The sequence below is a fragment of the Sander vitreus genome, chromosome 9 (genome assembly GCF_031162955.1).
Source record: "Sander vitreus isolate 19-12246 chromosome 9, sanVit1, whole genome shotgun sequence".
NCBI lineage: Eukaryota > Metazoa > Chordata > Actinopteri > Perciformes > Percidae > Sander > Sander vitreus.
In genome coordinates this window covers 16,406,925-16,425,496 of record NC_135863.1, presented here as the reverse complement: position 1 = coordinate 16,425,496, position 18,572 = coordinate 16,406,925, and the positions used below count along the sequence as shown (strand labels likewise).

Below are 18,572 nucleotides of genomic sequence, written 5' to 3'. Positions count from 1 at the left end.
TCTTCTTCAGCCAATCAGCACCTACGTTTTGGAGCACAGTACCCGCCATGAAACGAGGAAGAAGTGCTTTCCTCGCCTTGACCCAGAGATATATCTATGAGTTGAATTTTCAAGATCAACTTTTATTGGACTTCAGTTCCAAACGAATAAATTCAATTTTCAGTTTTTCAATGCAATTATTCAAGTTTAGCAATTCAAATATAAATGATTCAAATTCAGTTTCTGTTGTCACATATTTCAGCCCATAGACTGGAGCTTGTTTGGATCGCAGCAATCAACGCATTACTCCTGTACTTAAATCACTTCAGTTGCTCCCAGTGCAATACAGAATCAGACTCACAATTCCACTAATAGTGTTTAAAGCACTTCATTGTTTGGCTCCCCAGTATATATTACCTGTACTAAAACATGTCATATAAATAAAAAATTGCATTGCCTTACCTTGCCAAATGAGCTCCATTAGTACTTATCACTGTTAATTTGAAGCTGTTGATCAATTCTCTTGTATCTCTTTCTATCTGCTCCAGGCCGTATAAGAATGTGACGGAGTTTGATGGACAGGACGCGTGTGGCTCTAACAGCTGGGCTATTGCTGATGTTGATCCTCCATCCCGTTCCACGGACAGCAAGAAGGCGGAAGATCCAGGGCACCTGATCCGACCATTGAAGCCCTGGACCCAGTACGCCATTATGGTCAAGACCCAACTGTCTGCATCTGACGAGCACCAGGTTCATGGAGCCAAGAGCGAGATAATCTATGTCCGCACCAATGCCTCCAGTGAGTTACACTACTTTTAAAAAACACACACATGTTATGTTAGGTCCTCTAAACAAACACAGTTGTGTTTACATTTAGTCTTTTTCGCCCAAACACATTGTTTGTATCCTCGAGGCATAACAAACATGCTAAATGCATTTCCTGAAATATCACTGCAGCATTCATTTTATCCTTAATTGTGATGATGCTGTGGTAAACAGTAGATATCCAGTGTTCATGGTTACAAAGTAATCTACCAGTAATGTGCACCTGCATGTTTCTATCTGCATTGCCAGACTGGCTCCATTCAAATGAATGAAGGGCTGCGTTTTTTCACATAGGACTAAAGTTGAACTTTTGCCTTTCTCCATCCCCCTCAGAACCCTCTGTGCCTCTGGACCCCATGTCCAACTCCAACTCGTCCTCTCAGATCATCCTGAAGTGGAAGCCTCCCACCAGTCCCAATGGCAACATTACCCACTACCGTGTCATCTGTCGGAAGCAGCCGGAGGATCGGGACCTCTACAAGTTTGACTACTGCCTCCAAGGTCGGTATCCACGTCTATTCAAATCTGCCCTGATGACTGTTTGTAAACAAATAAGCTGCTGCTCACTTCACATTTGTTTGTCTGGCTTCCCCCCTCACACCTATTTCTCCTGCCCAGGAATGAAGCTGCCGTCTCGTACCCCAACCCACCTGGACAGCGAGGATGAGCAGAAGTGGAACCACACAGATGAGCCCAACTCAGGGGGCAAGTGCTGCGCCTGCCCCAAGACAGACAACCAGCTAAAGAAAGAGCAGGAGGAGATAGAGTATCGCAAGACCTTTGAGAACTACCTCCACAATGAAGTCTTTGAGAGCAGGTACACATCCTGGGTACTCAAATGACTTCACTTAACTCAAATGTTACAGCTCATGAAACAACACATCTGGACAACATTTCCAAACTGTTGATCCCAGCAATATTGTAATCTTGGCAGTTCATATAGCATGTTTTCACCAAGATTTAAAAAGGTTATGAAACACCAGCACGACCAATACAGACTGAAACTACAGGTCAAAGCAAGCGATCAATAATTAGGCCAAATGTATGAACATCCTTGTTAACGGTTGAACAATTTAGGCCAACTTTAGACTTCTTTCTTGTCGCAGTGGCCACTTTAAAGTCACACACTGAACAGCAGTTTGGTCACAACTAAACTTTATGCTTGTTTAAAAAGCTTGTATACATTCAAAATTCACCTCATTTAGCGTCACACCAAGCATAGCACCAACATGAGCTTTGTTCGTTGCGGTTTGTGGCAGTGCAGCAGCAACACTGGAGCCCCTCTATCCAGCCAGACTCCATCACTCCTCTTTTGTCGCAACCACCACGATGTATGTCTCAAAACAGCTTTGTGTGTGTGTGTGTGTGTGTGTGTGTGTGTGTGTGTGTGTGTGTGTGTGTGTGTTTTATGTAGACCCTTGTTTTTTTGTTTTTGGACAGGGCACTACTGTGGGGGGCTTAGGGTGGGAGGTGCTGATTGTCTGGGCCACGGTGCCCCTACCCTCTTCCCTGACACACACAAACACCCACAGTCTCTCCCTCCGCTTCACCAGGGGAGTGATTACTGTGCACATTATCATTCATGCCAGTCAGGGTTGCAGTCAGACTGCCATTTAGACGCATACAAACACTCAAACTCACACACACCTCAGCTGAATTTTGAACCCATGCTGTTGAATCGGCCAAGGTCAGCTCCATACACTGAAGTACACAAAGAACTCCTGGTGCTCTCTTTATCCATCAGGCAATGGGATTCAGGAATCTTTGTATTCAGTATTTTTTTGTAACATTAACTACACTTCCCTGTACAATGAAGGAGAGGCTTCACCGCAGCAGCTTGGGGTGAAGTGTAATACTCAATGACTCTTAATGGTGGTCATTTTGGAAGGAAGGAATATAGTATTCTAATTCATAAACAGTGATTACTACCCGTCCTTACACAGAGGTGCACTCACATCTTTTATGTCTTAATTTTGTGGCCTTTTGTGATGGGCTTACACTCCTAACCACAGAGTAAAGTGGACCTGCTCTTAGCACCACCCAGTGGTGAGGGTTGGAAGCTTTTCCAGCAGGGCAGTAGGTGGTATTTGTGGATAAATGTCATGCAGTCAGACTTGCTACACACTGTAAAGGTTAGTGTGAGCAGAGGTCCTTGCTGGCTGTCTCCACACTACTGCTCCATCTGCCTGGAGCTAATTCACATGAAATGCTTCTGACTTTTGTGTTGATAATTTATCCAGACTTTGTCTGAGAGCCATTCATGTTAGAGGACTGCGTGCAAAGACTCTAAAAAATAACTTCCTTTAAGGTTTTGAGTGGCATTTTACCTAACTTTTGCTTACTGCTTCACCTGTTGCTTTTTCACCTGTTTGTCCAGACCGTCTCGTCGCCGACGCTCAGTGGGAGTTGCCAATGCCACCCTACCCTCTTTCTTCCTCACCACAGCCCCCAGTCTGGCATTCAGTTCCACCACAGCCACCCCAGAAGACGAAGACGAGGACGAGGAGGGATCCAAGGTCTCAAACACTTTAGATTTTCTCCACTATACAGATTTGTCATTCTTGTGTCAACGCATGTGCTGATTTGTTGTTCCCCATCCTAGATTTCCAGTTTTAAGACGCACATGTAAGATAATACTGATCCCCTTTACAATTTGTCACAAAAAAGTCTGCAAAAAAAGTGACATCTGTTCCCTGAAGTATAATGTATTTCCATATTTGTAGCAGCTCCTTTTAACTTTGGTATTTAATGCAATTAAAGTATGTTAGCCTCTAACTCACATATTGAACCATTGAAAGCACATGACACATTTTAGTTGTTGTCACTACCAGAAAGAAAACAAAGGAATATGCTATTTATGCTTTATTTTTTTATAAACATTGTCCATGTTGTGCTTCAGTCAATATATAAACTTGATTTTTTCTTTTTTATTATTTACATGACCGTGGTGTGAGGACAATTGGTATTTCCAACAAAAATAAATCCTTTTGTATATATGACTTAACCACAAATCACTGACACTGGTGGCGTAATTACATCTTTCTCGTCTTTTTTCCTAAGGTGGAGCTGAAAGTGTTCTCAAAGGAGTCTACAGTCATCTCCAACCTGCAACACTTCACCAGTTATAAAATAGAGATCATGGCCTGCAACCATCCAACAGACCTCAAACGCTGCAGCATGGCTGCTTATGTCAGTGCTCGAACTTTGCCAGAGGGTATGAACAAATACAAATCTCACACGTATACACACTCAGTTGCCAGTTTATTAGGTACACCTACAGAAGCTAAACGTAAAGCAGTCTAATCCAACGGTCTTGCAATAAAATGTTCATAGCTTCATGGTTATAATGGTTATAAACCTTCATGATGATTAAAATGCACAGTTTGTATGGGAAATCAGAGACAAGTAGCCAACTAAGAACAATGTGGAAATGCAGTGCTTTATAATGCACGTGTTAAGTGTTTGTCTTTATGTCTGGTACCTACAGAGAAAGCAGACGACATCCCAGGTCCTGTGACCCATGAGATAGTGACAGCCGAGCCTCCCTATGTGTTGATTAAATGGAATCCACCTCGCTCCCCTAATGGCCTCATCATCCTGTACGAGGTGTTCTACAGGAAGGTTGGCGACACAGAGGTCAGTATCAACCATCACCGAACTTTGAGAGAGTGAGGATGCAGGGGAAAGGCAGGAGTCAGAAGGAGGTTTTCTGAACTGAAGGACACAGGAGTGAGGGAGGAAAGCAAAACTGATCTTGATATGCTCTGAAGGAAGGATAAACACAGAGGGCTTAAAGAGCAGGCAGGTGCATAAGAAAACATGGATGAAGGAAGGAAGAAATGGAGAGAGAACCAGGAGTGATCTTCGTAAACTGTGGGGAGTGGAGGCAGGCAGGAAAGGTTTGCTGTCTTTTCCCTTATATGGAAAGAAGAACAAAGGACATACTGTATTTGTTTACAAACTCCCAATGCTATCACTGTGTTTGTTGACATTTTCTGCTGTGTGTGTGTGTGTGTGTGTGTTTGTATATTATTATTTCTGTGTTTGTGTGCAGAAGTTCTCATCACTTACACAATCTCTTAATTCTGTAAGTGTGTGGTGGTGGTGGTGTTGTTGTTGTTGTTTTTTGTTGTTTACTTACTGTACATGTGAGAATTCATCTCTCATTGCTATTTATTGCTGCACTGCCTGACCCTAGGAACCAGTAGGAGCTCTGTTACCATAGTGACAGAGGCAGGAAGGAAGACTTAAAGTTATAATCATAACTCCGGTTCTTTGAGTAATATGAGTGAGATGTCTCGCTATGGGAGCAATCCTCACTGCGACCCTCAGAAGCACACAGAACCAATCCTGATTGGCTGGTTAACGCGAGTCGTGTGCACACGCAGACCCGCGGGAGGCTGAAGCCCCCGACCCGTATAAGCCAAGGCAATAGCCTCCACCACCCAGCGGGAGAGGCTTTGCTTTGTGACAGGTTCCCCCTTATGAGGATTAGTCCAGGAAATGAACAGCTGAATTGAAGCCTGTATCCCCGCGAGAACGTGCGTAAAACCCAGATCGATACCGCAAGTGCACTCCACCTGCTCTGTCTGAGAGAGAGGGGAGACACACGTTGCACCCCGTTTGCCATCACAGGGGGTTCCAACAACTCTGGTAGAAACTCTGGTAGACTTTTTTTTCTGGTAAAGAAACCTTTAGAATAATATTTAGCACTTGTCCTTATTCCTTGTTATATCTCATGCTCAAGTGTTTTTTGTTTGTCATTTTTTTTCTCCCCAGATTCACACAGCTTGTGTGTCAGGGCCAGCCTACAACAAGTCAGGTGGCACGAAGCTTTCGCTTGTGCAACCTGGAAACTACAGTGTGAGGGTCCGCGCCACCTCCTTGGCAGAAAATGGCTCTTTTACAGAAACCACTTACTTCTTCATGCCCAATCGTAAGACCACAGGCTATATGTCTGACTTAACTGAACTTGCATGTCATGCATTATTCACATGAATCTGAGAGTTCATAAATTGCTTGCATAATTGTTCAGAAATATTACAAGATATTTATCAACCAAGGCCTATTTCTGCTCTGTTATTATTGTTAAACATAATGTTGGCCTTTACTGCAGATCTGCCTTTCATATTCATACACATGCAATCTTCCTTCCTTCTTTGTTTATTACAGCGGATCAAGGTTTAATTTGGATTGTGATGGGTCCAGTCATCTGCTTCATCCTGCTGCTGTTCGTGGGAGGTGGAGTCTTTGTGATCTTTAAGAAGAGGTAAGATCTTTGACTGGCATGCTGCCTATCAGGGTGATCCACCCTGCTGGATACATAAACTGAGCAGATTACACCATATGCCATCAACGAGGGAATGGTGCTTATTTTGTTCATAAACCTATAGTGGGATTTAAAGTAGAGGGTGTTCAGTTTGAATAATTTGAGCCCAGTAGCTATAATGAGTAATGCTCAGGACAAATAAACGAGACAGATTCTAAAAGAAGGTCCAGACAACCTGGAGAAAGTTCACATCTTATTACAGTTTTCGACGTCTCCTTTCTGTGGTTGTGTTACAGGCAAACGGAAGGTCCGACAGGACCTCTTATCGCCTCCTCAAACCCTGAGTACATCAGCACCAATGATGGTAAGAAAAGCATTATGACATAACTGCTAAGATTGGGAAGTACAACATTGTTGGACTTTTTCTGTATTTAAAAAAGATAAAGTGGCACCTCATGATGATTTGTGAATGGTTCACTTAATCAAAATGGTGATTTGTGTCTTGCTTTGTGTAGTGTATGTTCCTGATGAGTGGGAGGTGCCCCGGGACAAGATCACGGTGCTCAGAGAGCTGGGTCAGGGCTCCTTCGGCATGGTGTACGAGGGAATTGCCAAAGACATCATCAAAGGAGACCCAGACACACGCGTAGCCGTCAAGACAGTCAATGAATCGGCCAGCCTGCGCGAGAGGATCGAGTTTCTCAACGAAGCCTCTGTCATGAAGGCGTTCAGCTGTCACCACGTGGTACGACACAGAAAACTCTTTTCAAACCTCTACCAGGCACACTGGAGCAGATGTCCATGCACTTGTGAAGTACAGTATATTACACATTTCCATCATGTTGTCGAAACCAGCATGATAACATATGACTCATAGAACTATGACTTGTTGTGTTCATACTGCCATATTGACACACAGTTTGACTCAAAAAAAAAAAAAGGTTTACACTTGGAAAGCAATTGTGCCTACCAATATAATTTCATTAAACAGCCTAGTAAAGGCCGATTCATGCTTCCGATTCAATTGATGCCGTGGCTACGTACGCAGGTAAGTGGAGACACAGACCCTACGCCGGACCCTACGCTGGAGCCTGACAAACACTTCTCTAAACATGTAACTACACATCGCGGGCGACACGTTGCTCCTCACTCGGCCGTGGCTTGGTAGCGTTGCATTTCCCCCTGCTCATTACCGGGTTCTCCTTCTCCATAGACAACATGAAATCAAGGAGAGGGTTAACTTGTCCTGCTACAGATTTCCCACCGTGGACACTTTGTTTCTCCCACTATGCCTCTAGAGTCGGTACACGCTCCGAAGCGAATCACCATCACTCTCACTCGCTCTTCCACAAACTCCCCACGCACACACATGCCGGCCCTTCTATTCTCTTAAAGAGATTGATGCACACACCAACGCATAAGTATAAACTTCCGGCCACTTACGGCGAAAGCTCTGCGTGGAGCCACCGCAGAACTATAAATCAAGCTTAAACCAATTAAATTGCCATATGTTGTGCTGTCAGCTGTAAAATCATGTTGAGATGTACGGGGGGGAATTATTATTATTTACCCACGAATGATGAGAGAGTTGATATACTGTAGTAGCAACATTTTGGTTAAAAGCAGGAATGTTTCTCTTAAAGGTGAAATAATTGAGGATACCTTTATTTATTTTTATAATTTGAGAGTTTTAACAACCACATTTAGTAATGAACAGTGTGGGAATTGTATGTAATGACCCATATATCAAAGTGACCAAAACTCTTTGGGCAGTTTAACCTGACCTTTAATGGAGTCATTATACATAAAATATAAATGAGGAAAAAAGCAATTCCAATGTATTTACATCCCAGCAAGAAATGGGGTGCTAGTTTAGGACAGATTTTTGTTAAGGAGAAGTGTTTACTAAAAAATTGTTTGTAGTCAGTCAATGTAAGGGTAAATATTGTTTAGTGCACGAGTGTATGACCATGTGTGTTTTTCTTTATTTTTCTCTATGTAGGTCCGTCTGTTAGGTGTGGTGTCCAAAGGTCAGCCCACCCTGGTAGTGATGGAGCTGATGACCCACGGTGACCTGAAGAGCTACCTGCGTGGTCTCAGGCCGGACTCTGAGGTATGTGTCGCAGATATGCAATCTCTTCAGGTGGAGATCATTACAGCTGAAGGATGCTTAGTTCTGATGTAAACACATCGCTGACTGACTTTATCACTTTGTCTTTTTTTGTGCGCGTGTGTTTTTGTAGAACAACCCCACAGGCCGTTCACCACCTACGCTGAAGGAGATGATCCAGATGGCTGCAGAAATTGCAGACGGCATGGCCTACCTCAACGCCAAGAAGTTTGTCCACAGAGACCTGGCAGCCAGGAACTGCATGGTGGCAGAGGACTTCACCGTCAAGATTGGAGGTACTGTGGCTTGTGTTTGTTTTGTTTTCCTCGTTATTAGTATTGCAATTCCAGTTAATCTCAGTTAGTCGTGTGTTAGCATTGTTTCCTTTTAGGATTTTCTTTTTTTAGCAGTGGGGGCAGGTCTGTTCTCTCTCAGGCTTTCCAACAGGCAGGATCATTTAAAAGGCAACCGCAATTACATTGTGCGTCTGCCCAATTTCTGATACCGTGGCGGCAGAAATTTTGGCAACACTGTGTGATTGAATCAGAGTTGTGTGAATCTGTTTTACTGTGTTCTAACAGTTAAGGTATACTGAGTGTATCTGTCTGTCTGTAGACTTTGGTATGACCCGAGACATCTATGAGACTGACTACTACCGTAAAGGAGGAAAGGGCCTGCTTCCTGTCAGGTGGATGGCTCCAGAGTCTCTGAAGGATGGAGTCTTCACTGCCCACTCTGACTGCTGGTAAGTCACACCTCGGCAGTTGTGTCTTATCATTCCTAATTAGATTACCGGTGCCCTTCGATCACATGTGGTTGTATGTGTGTCTGCAGGTCATTTGGCGTTGTGCTGTGGGAGATCAATACGCTAGCAGAGCAGCCCTACCAGGGTTTATCCAACGAACAGGTTTTAAAGTTTGTCATGGATGGAGGATACCTGGACCGGCCAGACAACTGCCCCGAGAGGATGTGAGTCAATACTGACACAACTGGCACCTTGGGGCACCTTTACCGTCTTTATACTTTAACTTTATTTTGTCTGGATAATGTGACACAGTATCTATCTATTCATTTTTTTTGTAGGGGACACAATTCTTTTATGGTAAAAACTGATCTGTTTGGAGCACATTGACATAGGTGGACATTTTAATCTCTACTAAAGTTTTAAGGTAGCTTTTTCAGCTGATAGACACTTTGAAGTGTCAAACAGTAAATCTGGAGTAGTTTCCTACTGCTCACTACTGCATGGAAGATTGCTACTGGGCCTTAATCTGATGCTGAATTGGTACAAACCTGTACCACTATCACAAACGTCCTTATACCTTTATGTAGCATCAAAAGGTACCTTTTGTCTCATGGGGCTCATTATGTGTCTGGGGAATTGTTTTTTCACTAAGAGTTGAGTGCTTAATTGAATGAAAGGAATGGATTAGATGGGATAATATAGTCAAGGGTAACACACTCTTTGGGCACCCTAGGTTTGCATTAAAGGGTTAAAGCTTTGTGCATCGTTATCCCCTTTTCCAGGCACAGCCTAATGCAGATGTGTTGGCAGTACAACCCCAAGATGCGGCCGTTGTTCCACGAGATCATCGAGATGCTGCGGGAGGACCTGCACCCGTCTTTCCAGGAGTGCTCCTTTTTCTACAGCGAGGAGAACAAAGTCCCTGAGACAGAGGAGTATGACCTGGACCTAGACAACATGGAGAGCATCCCACTGGACCCATCGTCATACTCCCAGAGAGAGGAGAGCTTAGGCAGGGACAGCGGGCCCTCGGTGGCCCTCAGAGGGAACTATGAGGAGCATGTCCCCTACACACACATGAACGGTGGCAAGAAAAACGGACGAATCTTATCGTTGCCCAGATCCAGCCCTTCCTAACATTTCCTGTTTCCTAAAATAACTTGTTTCTGTATCTTTTATGTTCCTCTCATCATTTTCTAATGATTTTCTTATTCTTGGAGAAGCCCTTCAAAAAAAGACACAGATCTCAGGACTTTTTATTTTCTTCCTCATGGCTGCCGCACACAGGCATGCAAAGGATGCAAACATGGTGTAACTCTTTTTTTTTAACTTCCTCCCACAACACATGGACTTTCTATTACCGTATTATCTATCTATTGTTTTTCACTATTGCCACGTTTCCTGGACTCCTTGTGATGGAAACAGAGAAAAAAAAAACTGTGAACACAACAAACCTTAGACAACCAAGAAGGCTGCTTATGCTCAACCTCCTCAAGACTTGTCCCTCCTTTTCTCCTCACCAATCTGCATTTCCACATTTCTGTGCTTTGTTTTTTTTCCCCCCTCCAAGTGAAATCTTGTTACTCAGAGAGTGGCCTTTTTGTATGTGGCCTATAAACAAAGAGAAGTGTCTATCAGCGCTTATACTAATTTCCTTTTGAACAATGACTTAATCAGTTTGGAACGGTGGGATGTCTTTCAAAGACTTGATCATAGAACAAACATCTATTCCTAGAGGAATGTGTTTTTTTTGTTAGTATTTTTTTTGGTTCTGCAGAATTCCAAACGACACACAGATTTGTTGGGTGTTTGGTGAATAGTTTTAATTTATTTGCTTTTATTGTTATTTTTTCTTCTCTTTTCCTCTTCTCTTTCTCAGTTTTATCTCTGTGTCCTCACTATTATGGCAGAAGGATATTTAAACAGTTAAGAATTGGACAAAAGAGTTCCTCAGACTGACCAATAGCTGCTGCTTTGATATATTTTAGTGGGTATAGAATTATATAAATATATATAATATATATAGTATATATGGAATATTGGTATTTATGTACCAATATTCCATATATAATATATGACATTTTGATGTTTTTGTAAATAGTTCATATTTGTAATATTTTTCATCAGATGCTTTGCTAGTATTTTGTTTTGCCAGGTTATTTTTCTGGTTTTTTGTTTTATTTTCTTATTTTTATAGCCCCAGAAATCACACTAATCTACCATCAGTGCTCTCTGTGTCTTAGGCCTCCAGTCCCCCTTGAGTGCTCTCTTTCCATGTGGATGGGAAAGGAGAAAGACCCAAAATATTGTCAACTCACCTCTTCATTTTTATTTTATTTTTATAAATCTTGTTCCCACTGAGAGCTGTCAATATTTGTAGGCAACTTTACTACAACAATGGAAAAAAAACAAACAATGAAATAACCAAAAAAAAAAAAAAGCTTTATAAAAGGGGAATGAGGTATTTCTAGGTGAAAGTGCACCTGATGTGTGTTTGTCTCTGTGTCTGCGGTCTCTCTCTGGTCAGATCACGCTGTAGCTGAGCTCTTGTTTGTTATCGCAGGTTTATTATGTCCTTCACGTGATTGTGCTGGTTGTCAGTGAGGCTAGGGAGTGTGGAGAGCTTGTCCTTTGCCTGGTGATTGTACTTCCTTATGTTGGCCTAACAGTGATGGTTTTTCAGTCGGTGCTGCTTGGATCAGGGCAGGGTGGGGAATTAACACCAGCTCTAAAACAAATGCAGGTGAAGTAAAAATGATGAGGCTCTTTTGTAAAAATGTTTGTTTTTGACCAGCCCAAAACGCCCTTTTAATTTAAAGAGACGGTTGCATTCCCTTCCCATCTGACCTGGGAGCTCAGCTCAGGGCCTCAGTGTTAGATGGAAGGTTCTATTAAAGTCCCCTCTCGTTGTCGTTCCGCACACACCTCCTGAACGCTCTCCCTTCTCAGTCTTCCTGAGGCTTCCCGTTGGCTGCTGAACTCACTGCTCCAAATCAGGCTGTTGGAAATTTCCACATTTTGGGGTCAAGGGACTGGAGAGAAATACGGAAAGTTCCAACTATGTTCAGAGTCCACAGCAGGTAGTGGAGAGAGAGAGGCCGTTTATGTGTGTGTGTGTGTGTGTGTGCGCTGTGTCTCTCTCTCTCTCTCTCTCTCTCTCTCTCTCTCTCTCTCTCTCTCTCTCTCAGAGAGACAGGGAGTGTGTGAGTGATTGTTAATCCTGTTATTCTCTCTGCTATCACACGTAGTTAGGCAGTCAGGACATGGTGTGCAGCAGCTATTTCACTCAGGTCTGACATTCCAGGATTTAGTTGGAACTGCTTGTTCCCTCATCTCTCCTCCCCCCCCCACTTTGCCTGCCTGCTGGCAAACCTGAAACCATCACTCCATCAGATTCAACACATAAACATGAAAGACTTTGTTTTTTCTTTTTAATTATCAAATATCTGAAGGTTGCCCCTCCTGCCAGGAATCAAAAACATTCCTGTCAACCGTACCCTTACACAAAGCTACAGAAAAGTTAGTTGCTGACCTCTCATTGTGTCTCGTAAGATCATTAATTCACTATTCAGAGCCCAAAGGCCATCAGAGTTTCACAGCAGATGCTCCGTAAGCGCTCCTCTCTCACTCTCTAACCACAGCAGTTGATGACATGGGAGGTGTTAGTCAGCAGACTTTTTTTTTTTATCTGGACACAGACCGGCGTGGTCGAACAGCATTCAGCACTTATAGTATAGCCAAAGTGTTGGCAACTTTCTGTCAACAATGAGAACCCACAGAATCAGAGTCAGAGAAAGCAGAGAAGCTGCCTCCATATTTTACCAGTGCCTTCTCAAACCCAGAGCCACGTCCAGGCTAGTTATATCGGCTAGTAACACACACACATACACAGGCCTCTGTGCTCTCTCTGTATTTTCTTATGAGGCAGGAGAGGCATAAGAGGGCTATACATCGAAGCTGCATCTACATTTATGTTTTTAGGGTTACAACTTTGTTCTTTGCTGGAAGAAAAGTGGAAGTCTCTGCATTTTTTTCCTTTGAGCTTGTTGCCGCTTAAGGTTTGAACACCAATGTTCACCTAGTGCTTTGGCGGCAACACTGTGGATTGGCCAGAGTCTGTGCTGTTGTGCACTCAGAGGCGCCCGAGGTTATGATGTCGATTTTAGTTAATTATTCTGAAGAGTTACAATCTTGGGCTTTTGTACTTTGTAAATAATCTGTGACATAGTTTGGAAAATAAAAGCGGAAAAAAAAAAAAAATCTGATGCCCGTCAGTTTTGCGTACATGACAGAAAAATGGTGGACCTTAGCTGTGGTGCAGTTCCACACTATATACTAATACTACACTTTTATCTTACTAGTAAACTGTTTTGGCAGTTAGGACATCTTTGTTTACACTACATAGCATACCCAGTTAAAATTAGGATTTAGTATGGAAGTGGGACATAGCTCTTGTTTCCACCTTGACCTAGGTTGCTTATCTTGTGGTGGTCTTCACACGCATATGCAATTTTTAATTAAGATGGTGCCCATATCTTTGAAATACCAGATATTTATTTTATTATGATCATTGTCATTGTATAAGAAGAACACAGTTAGCTTTTTAGTGAAGCATTTTTAAGGTGTTGTGAGAGTGGAGCGATGTAAAGTCCTAGTTTATTATTGTACAAGTGGAGTAGCTGTTGGTGAGCAGCAGGAGTGCTAGTTAGTTAGTTAGTTAGTTAGTTAGTTAGTAATTGTCGTCGTCTTTGTGTTTGGCCAGAGTCTACCTCAGTGCATATGGAGGAATCAGTCTAAAAAGCCTAAATCATCCCCGTGAGTCTCTCAATATCCCATGATTTCAAATAATATCACTTTATCATACATTGCCAACACTGCTGATGAATTCCCTTCCCCTGTGGTGTATTTAACCCCTCTGCCTCCTTTGTTTCTCAGTTTTCTCTTCTTCTTGTGTCTCGGGGGAAGCCGTCATCGACCCCTGCAGTATGTGGGTATTGTTGGGAGCGTCATATTCTGGCCCTTTGTGTTTTAAAATGTCTTGATTTTAGAGTTTAAGGATAAGCTTACAAGATATACAAGTATTATTCCTCTCCTTGTAATTTTTTTACCCCACCTTATCAAATGTGCAACATCAGGCAGTAAATTGGCATTATATATTTTCAGTTTATAAAATTACTCACAGGAGGCTTCCCCCGTGTGCTGGAAGATGCAGTGTAGCTTTATTATGCGTATTCCCCCTTTCCATATACACCAATCCTCTAGACTGTATTTAATGTAGTATCGGCTGTACTGGTTTCTGGGGATGTGACATTAGCATGAGTCAAAAAGAGTCTCTTGGCTCTAAATGCATATCTGTGATAACCTACATGCAGCCAAGGCTAACTAAGCTCAGCCCTGGACCCTCATGCTTTTTTAAAGTAACATCTAGACTAAACCTGTTGTCTGGCAGAAAGCCCTACTCTTCTTCTTCAGTCTATCAATGTCTCTTTTTGGTCAAAACAGTTAGCGTTCAAATCCCACATCTCCTCCAGTCGTTGTCGGCTTATTTGTCTTTCTCTGTTCTGATATTTGTTTTGTATGTATATTTTTTCTACTGTGAATATCAAGAAATAACCTTTATTTTCTGTCAATGCCATGGATTGGGTCTGTTTTAGCTGATCAGGACACTGACATCTGGGCTGGTTAAAAAGTTTTAAAGAGGAGGACCCCCCCTCTGCAAAGAAAAAAAAAAGCTGGACTGGGACAATCCTGTGTGCCATAAGAACTATTAACAGACATGAATTCTAGATTGTAACTTTTCGTCTCAGGGAGGCGGCCTAATGCTTTGTGGTTGGAGGATAAAGAGGACGAGGAGGAAGAAGAGCTACCTACCTACCTTTTATCTACTCTGACTGAAGCGCAAGTTCTCAGCACCCTTGCAAAATGCAAAACGGAGATGATAAGTCCAAGGACAAGTTTTCAACAACAAAAACCCAAACAACCTTTTCATAAATCTGAAATCATTCTGCCCCTTTGAAGATAATCAGGAATGCTCCTCTCTCTCTCTCTCTCTCTCTCTCTCTCTCTCTCTCTCTCTCTCTCTCTCTCTCTCTCTCTCTCTCTCTCTCTCGATGTGGTTTGGACTGCCCTCTAGCGGTTGGATGGGAGTGTTGCAGGTCAGGGGTGGCAAAGCAAACAGGGCCCGACCCATAGTGCCTTGCTCAGACTAATGACCCACTTGACCCCTCCCACGCAGTCCACTCCCCTCAGAGCAGAAACAGTGTCTCCACCAATCACTAAAGAGGATTTTTCCAACTCCAAACATGAGATGAAAACATGGGAATTATGTTTTTATGCATTCTGTGTTTTTTAGTTGTAACTGCAGAGAAAAACATTCTCACTGCTTGGTGGGAAAAAAACTAATGTGGATTCTATGACAGTTGAAGTCTCTACTCTGCTAAGCTCTGGCTTGCTTTGTGCATGGAAAATGAATTATCTATACCAGCCGATAGCTTGATAATTTGATTCTCACTGATTTTGCTTCTCATCAGTCTGTTTTGACAGCAATGCCCCAAAGCACATGCAAAAACCCATGATTAGCAAGAAGTGATTGCATTACAATTGGGGATTTCCATATGAAATGCATTCAGTTGTTCCATGATTTTTAAAAGAAATGAACTGGTTAATAAGCTCTTAACTGTAAATAGCAGCAGATCCCCTGAAAAACAAAAGCAATTGATTTCTTTTAGTGAAGTTTAGGTTTGTTTTGTTGAACTCTGATGACCTAAAAAGTGGTTGGGCAGAGCATGCTAGTAACGCAGCGCAGGGTGAGAACAAAGCATTGTATGTATTATTGTTTTGTTTTAAAGAAAAAAGTATTACATTTTAGAGATGTTGATTTCTATTTTTTTTAGCCAAAGTATGGAGGGCAAATACAATTACTTTTTTCTGACTGTAAACTTTTACTACTCTTGTACATTATGAATTTAACATTGTTATCAATGTGTATATAACTTTTTTCTAAATTTAAAAAGAGATTTCTTTTTTGTTTCATGACACAACCCACTACACAGAAAAGAGCAGAGTCAAATATGTCCATGTACTTAACAGGAGCAGCACAACTCCAGTCTGAGGGCTTACCCCTGTGTAACAAGACAGTGTGTGGCCTGAAACGTTTCACAATGAACCCTGCTCTTAATCCGGTGCATGTTCTGAATGTTGTCATGCATTTCAACCACCCCACCCAGCCACAGCAGCATGTCACCCATAAAGCCTTTCTTGTGTCACAAATTTGTCACCAATCACAGATGTTGTATGAAATAGTTTCTGACAAAAGACGTTTGTTTAGTTTGCAAATGTTTTTTTGTGTGTGTGTAGGCTATGTGAAAAACTGGAAAAGACCACTGTACATCCTTTTGAAGAAGAGGAAACATGAGTGATAAAATCCTGAATAAGCTAAAAAGAAAACTATTGGCAGGCCTACTGATGGTTCAACAATAATGCATCTTAAAGTTTAGACTGTAAAGCTGGAGGTGTTACTGGAATAGTTTGAAATTTTGGGATACACGCTTATTTGCTTGCCGAGGGTTAGACAATAAGATTTCTACATTGTTAACTAGAAGGGAGAGTGCAGACCTGCGCCAAGTCCATGTCCTATCTCGTAAAGTTAACGAAAAATAATGTGTGAAAAATAATTTCTGTATCCGCCTTGTGATTTGGATCCACTCCAAAATGTTATGGGTTCTTCCTTGGACCATGCTACACCCGGGCCAGTAGTTTTCTCGTAATCCTGCTGCAAAACAAACGACACAAACCGAAAACAACCTCCTTGGCTTTTTGGCGGAGGTAATAAAAAGCTGCAGCTAGTATCCAGTTAGCTTTAGCTTAGCACAAAGAATAGAAATGGGGAAACGGAAAGCCTGGCTTCGTCGAGCAGTATGTTTTGTGTAATAAACTTTGTTTATTAATTATTACATTGACTTTGTATGTAATGGGGCTGTAGAATTGAAAACGCGAGCGGTGTGAACATAAATGTAACGGACAGATTGTGAGTGGCGCCGTTCTTCTCCTCTAACTCTCTGGCTCTGCCAGTAAGTGAACAAGCGTATTTTTCAAAATGCTGAACTATTCCCTTTTATTAAAGAGGCTCAGCATAAAGCTAAAAAACCTTCAGCTATGAATGAGTTAAGTACTGTCTGTCAGTAGTGTTATGATGATGAACTGTTCATATTTGTGTTATTGATTAGGGAGAGAGACTCCATTGTTTGAAGATAGACAATGTGGGGCGTTGCAGGTCTGTGGTGACCCTGTTTGTTAGATGACCAATCTGAGGAAAAGCAGCCTCTTCTTTAGTTTAGTCATCTGTCGGTCCAGTGGTCTGCTCCAGTTTACACACCAATACCTTATATTTATCTCTATTCTGTTCCCTGTGCTGTATGTTGTTTAAATCAATGGAGTTGTGTCTTTGTTGTCCTCTGTTGAAGTCTTTACCACAGCTTTCTTTGTCTCTGATCGCTGCTCCTCCTCTCTGTGTCCTTCAAGTCTTTCTCTCCTCAGTGCACATAGGTGATCCCCAGAATGCTGTGTGTAGTCTTGCAGGATACCTCTTTATTAATGTCATTTATTGCCGATGAATATGCTGATGTATTAATTTTGGGATATGTTGTGTATACATTATGTCGAGACATCGGTCGTATGCAGACAGCAGGTGTATATGTGTGTATGTACAGTCCGAAACTCCTGCAACCCACAGAGATCGCTTCATCCCTCACACTGGATCCAAATGTGCCATTATCTTTATGTATCACATATATCAACATATTCAACACACACACACACACACACACACACACACACACACACACACACACACACACAGAAATACATGCATATTGTACAGGATCAAAAATGTGCCATGACTAAATGAACGCTTGACAATTTATTTTTTCTATGTTTTCAAAGGAGAGCCAAGTAGTGACATGTACAAAAAATGTTGCAATGATATGAAAATAAAAATCTTGCTGTGTGTAAATTATTCAACAATTAATTGTTTATATTAAAATTATGAATAAAATTATTGGAGAATACGTGTCTTCTCATGCTTCTTAACTATGAACTGAGGCAGGTAGCCAGAAAATTCTCACCCTTTAATCCATATACAACCATATACATAATTGTTATCACTTCACTGATGAAGACTGAAGATGCTATTGAAAGCTCTGAGAAACCGCTATTAAATTGAACTTGAGATGTATTTATTTTTGTCATCAGTGGAGGAAAGCAACAAACTAGATTTGCCCAAGTACGCTACTTGTATACAATTATGAGGTACTTTACTTTAGTATTTCCATTTTATGCTACCATACTTAATACTTTTACTCCACTACATTTGTTTGACAGATACTGCTTATATATACCACAAGCACAGGTTTGCATGTACAATATATAAGATTACCTTTAATAAACATGATTGCACTGCTTTACATAAAACTACCCAATAGTGTATAAACTATATCTCTACCTCGACCAGCTACATTTAAATGCTGCTTACAAGATAATGCTTCTGTATTAATAATCCTCATGGTATAATAGGTGCGGTAGGGGCCATTTGGCCTCCAAAATTAGTACTTTTACTTTTGGTACATTTTGCTGATAATACTTACCTA

At 41.8% G+C, this 18,572-nt stretch overlaps 1 protein-coding gene across 2 annotated transcripts in view; it reads left to right on the top strand.

Moving 5' to 3' along the window:
* Positions 1-17,993, top strand: part of insrb (insulin receptor b) — a 91,897-nt gene extending 73,904 nt beyond the window's left edge. The window contains exons 9-24 of one of the 2 annotated variants that reach the window (XR_013502500.1): positions 528-778; positions 1,138-1,305; positions 1,423-1,621; positions 3,182-3,320; positions 3,865-4,018; positions 4,292-4,440; positions 5,584-5,740; positions 5,977-6,073; positions 6,370-6,437; positions 6,589-6,818; positions 8,076-8,186; positions 8,317-8,479; positions 8,799-8,928; positions 9,018-9,152; positions 9,711-13,743; positions 13,864-17,993. Coding sequence is in view for 1 of the 2 variants with exons in the window: in XM_078258939.1 (XP_078115065.1) it covers positions 528-778; positions 1,138-1,305; positions 1,423-1,621; positions 3,182-3,320; positions 3,865-4,018; positions 4,292-4,440; positions 5,584-5,740; positions 5,977-6,073; positions 6,370-6,437; positions 6,589-6,818; positions 8,076-8,186; positions 8,317-8,479; positions 8,799-8,928; positions 9,018-9,152; positions 9,711-10,065 (2,506 nt within the window). In the remaining variant the exon portion in view is untranslated. Of the gene's footprint in view, positions 1-527; positions 779-1,137; positions 1,306-1,422; positions 1,622-3,181; positions 3,321-3,864; positions 4,019-4,291; positions 4,441-5,583; positions 5,741-5,976; positions 6,074-6,369; positions 6,438-6,588; positions 6,819-8,075; positions 8,187-8,316; positions 8,480-8,798; positions 8,929-9,017; positions 9,153-9,710 lie in introns of both variants that reach the window. The other variant, XM_078258939.1, reaches the window with a different exon arrangement.
* Positions 17,994-18,572: the final 579 nt, after the last annotated feature.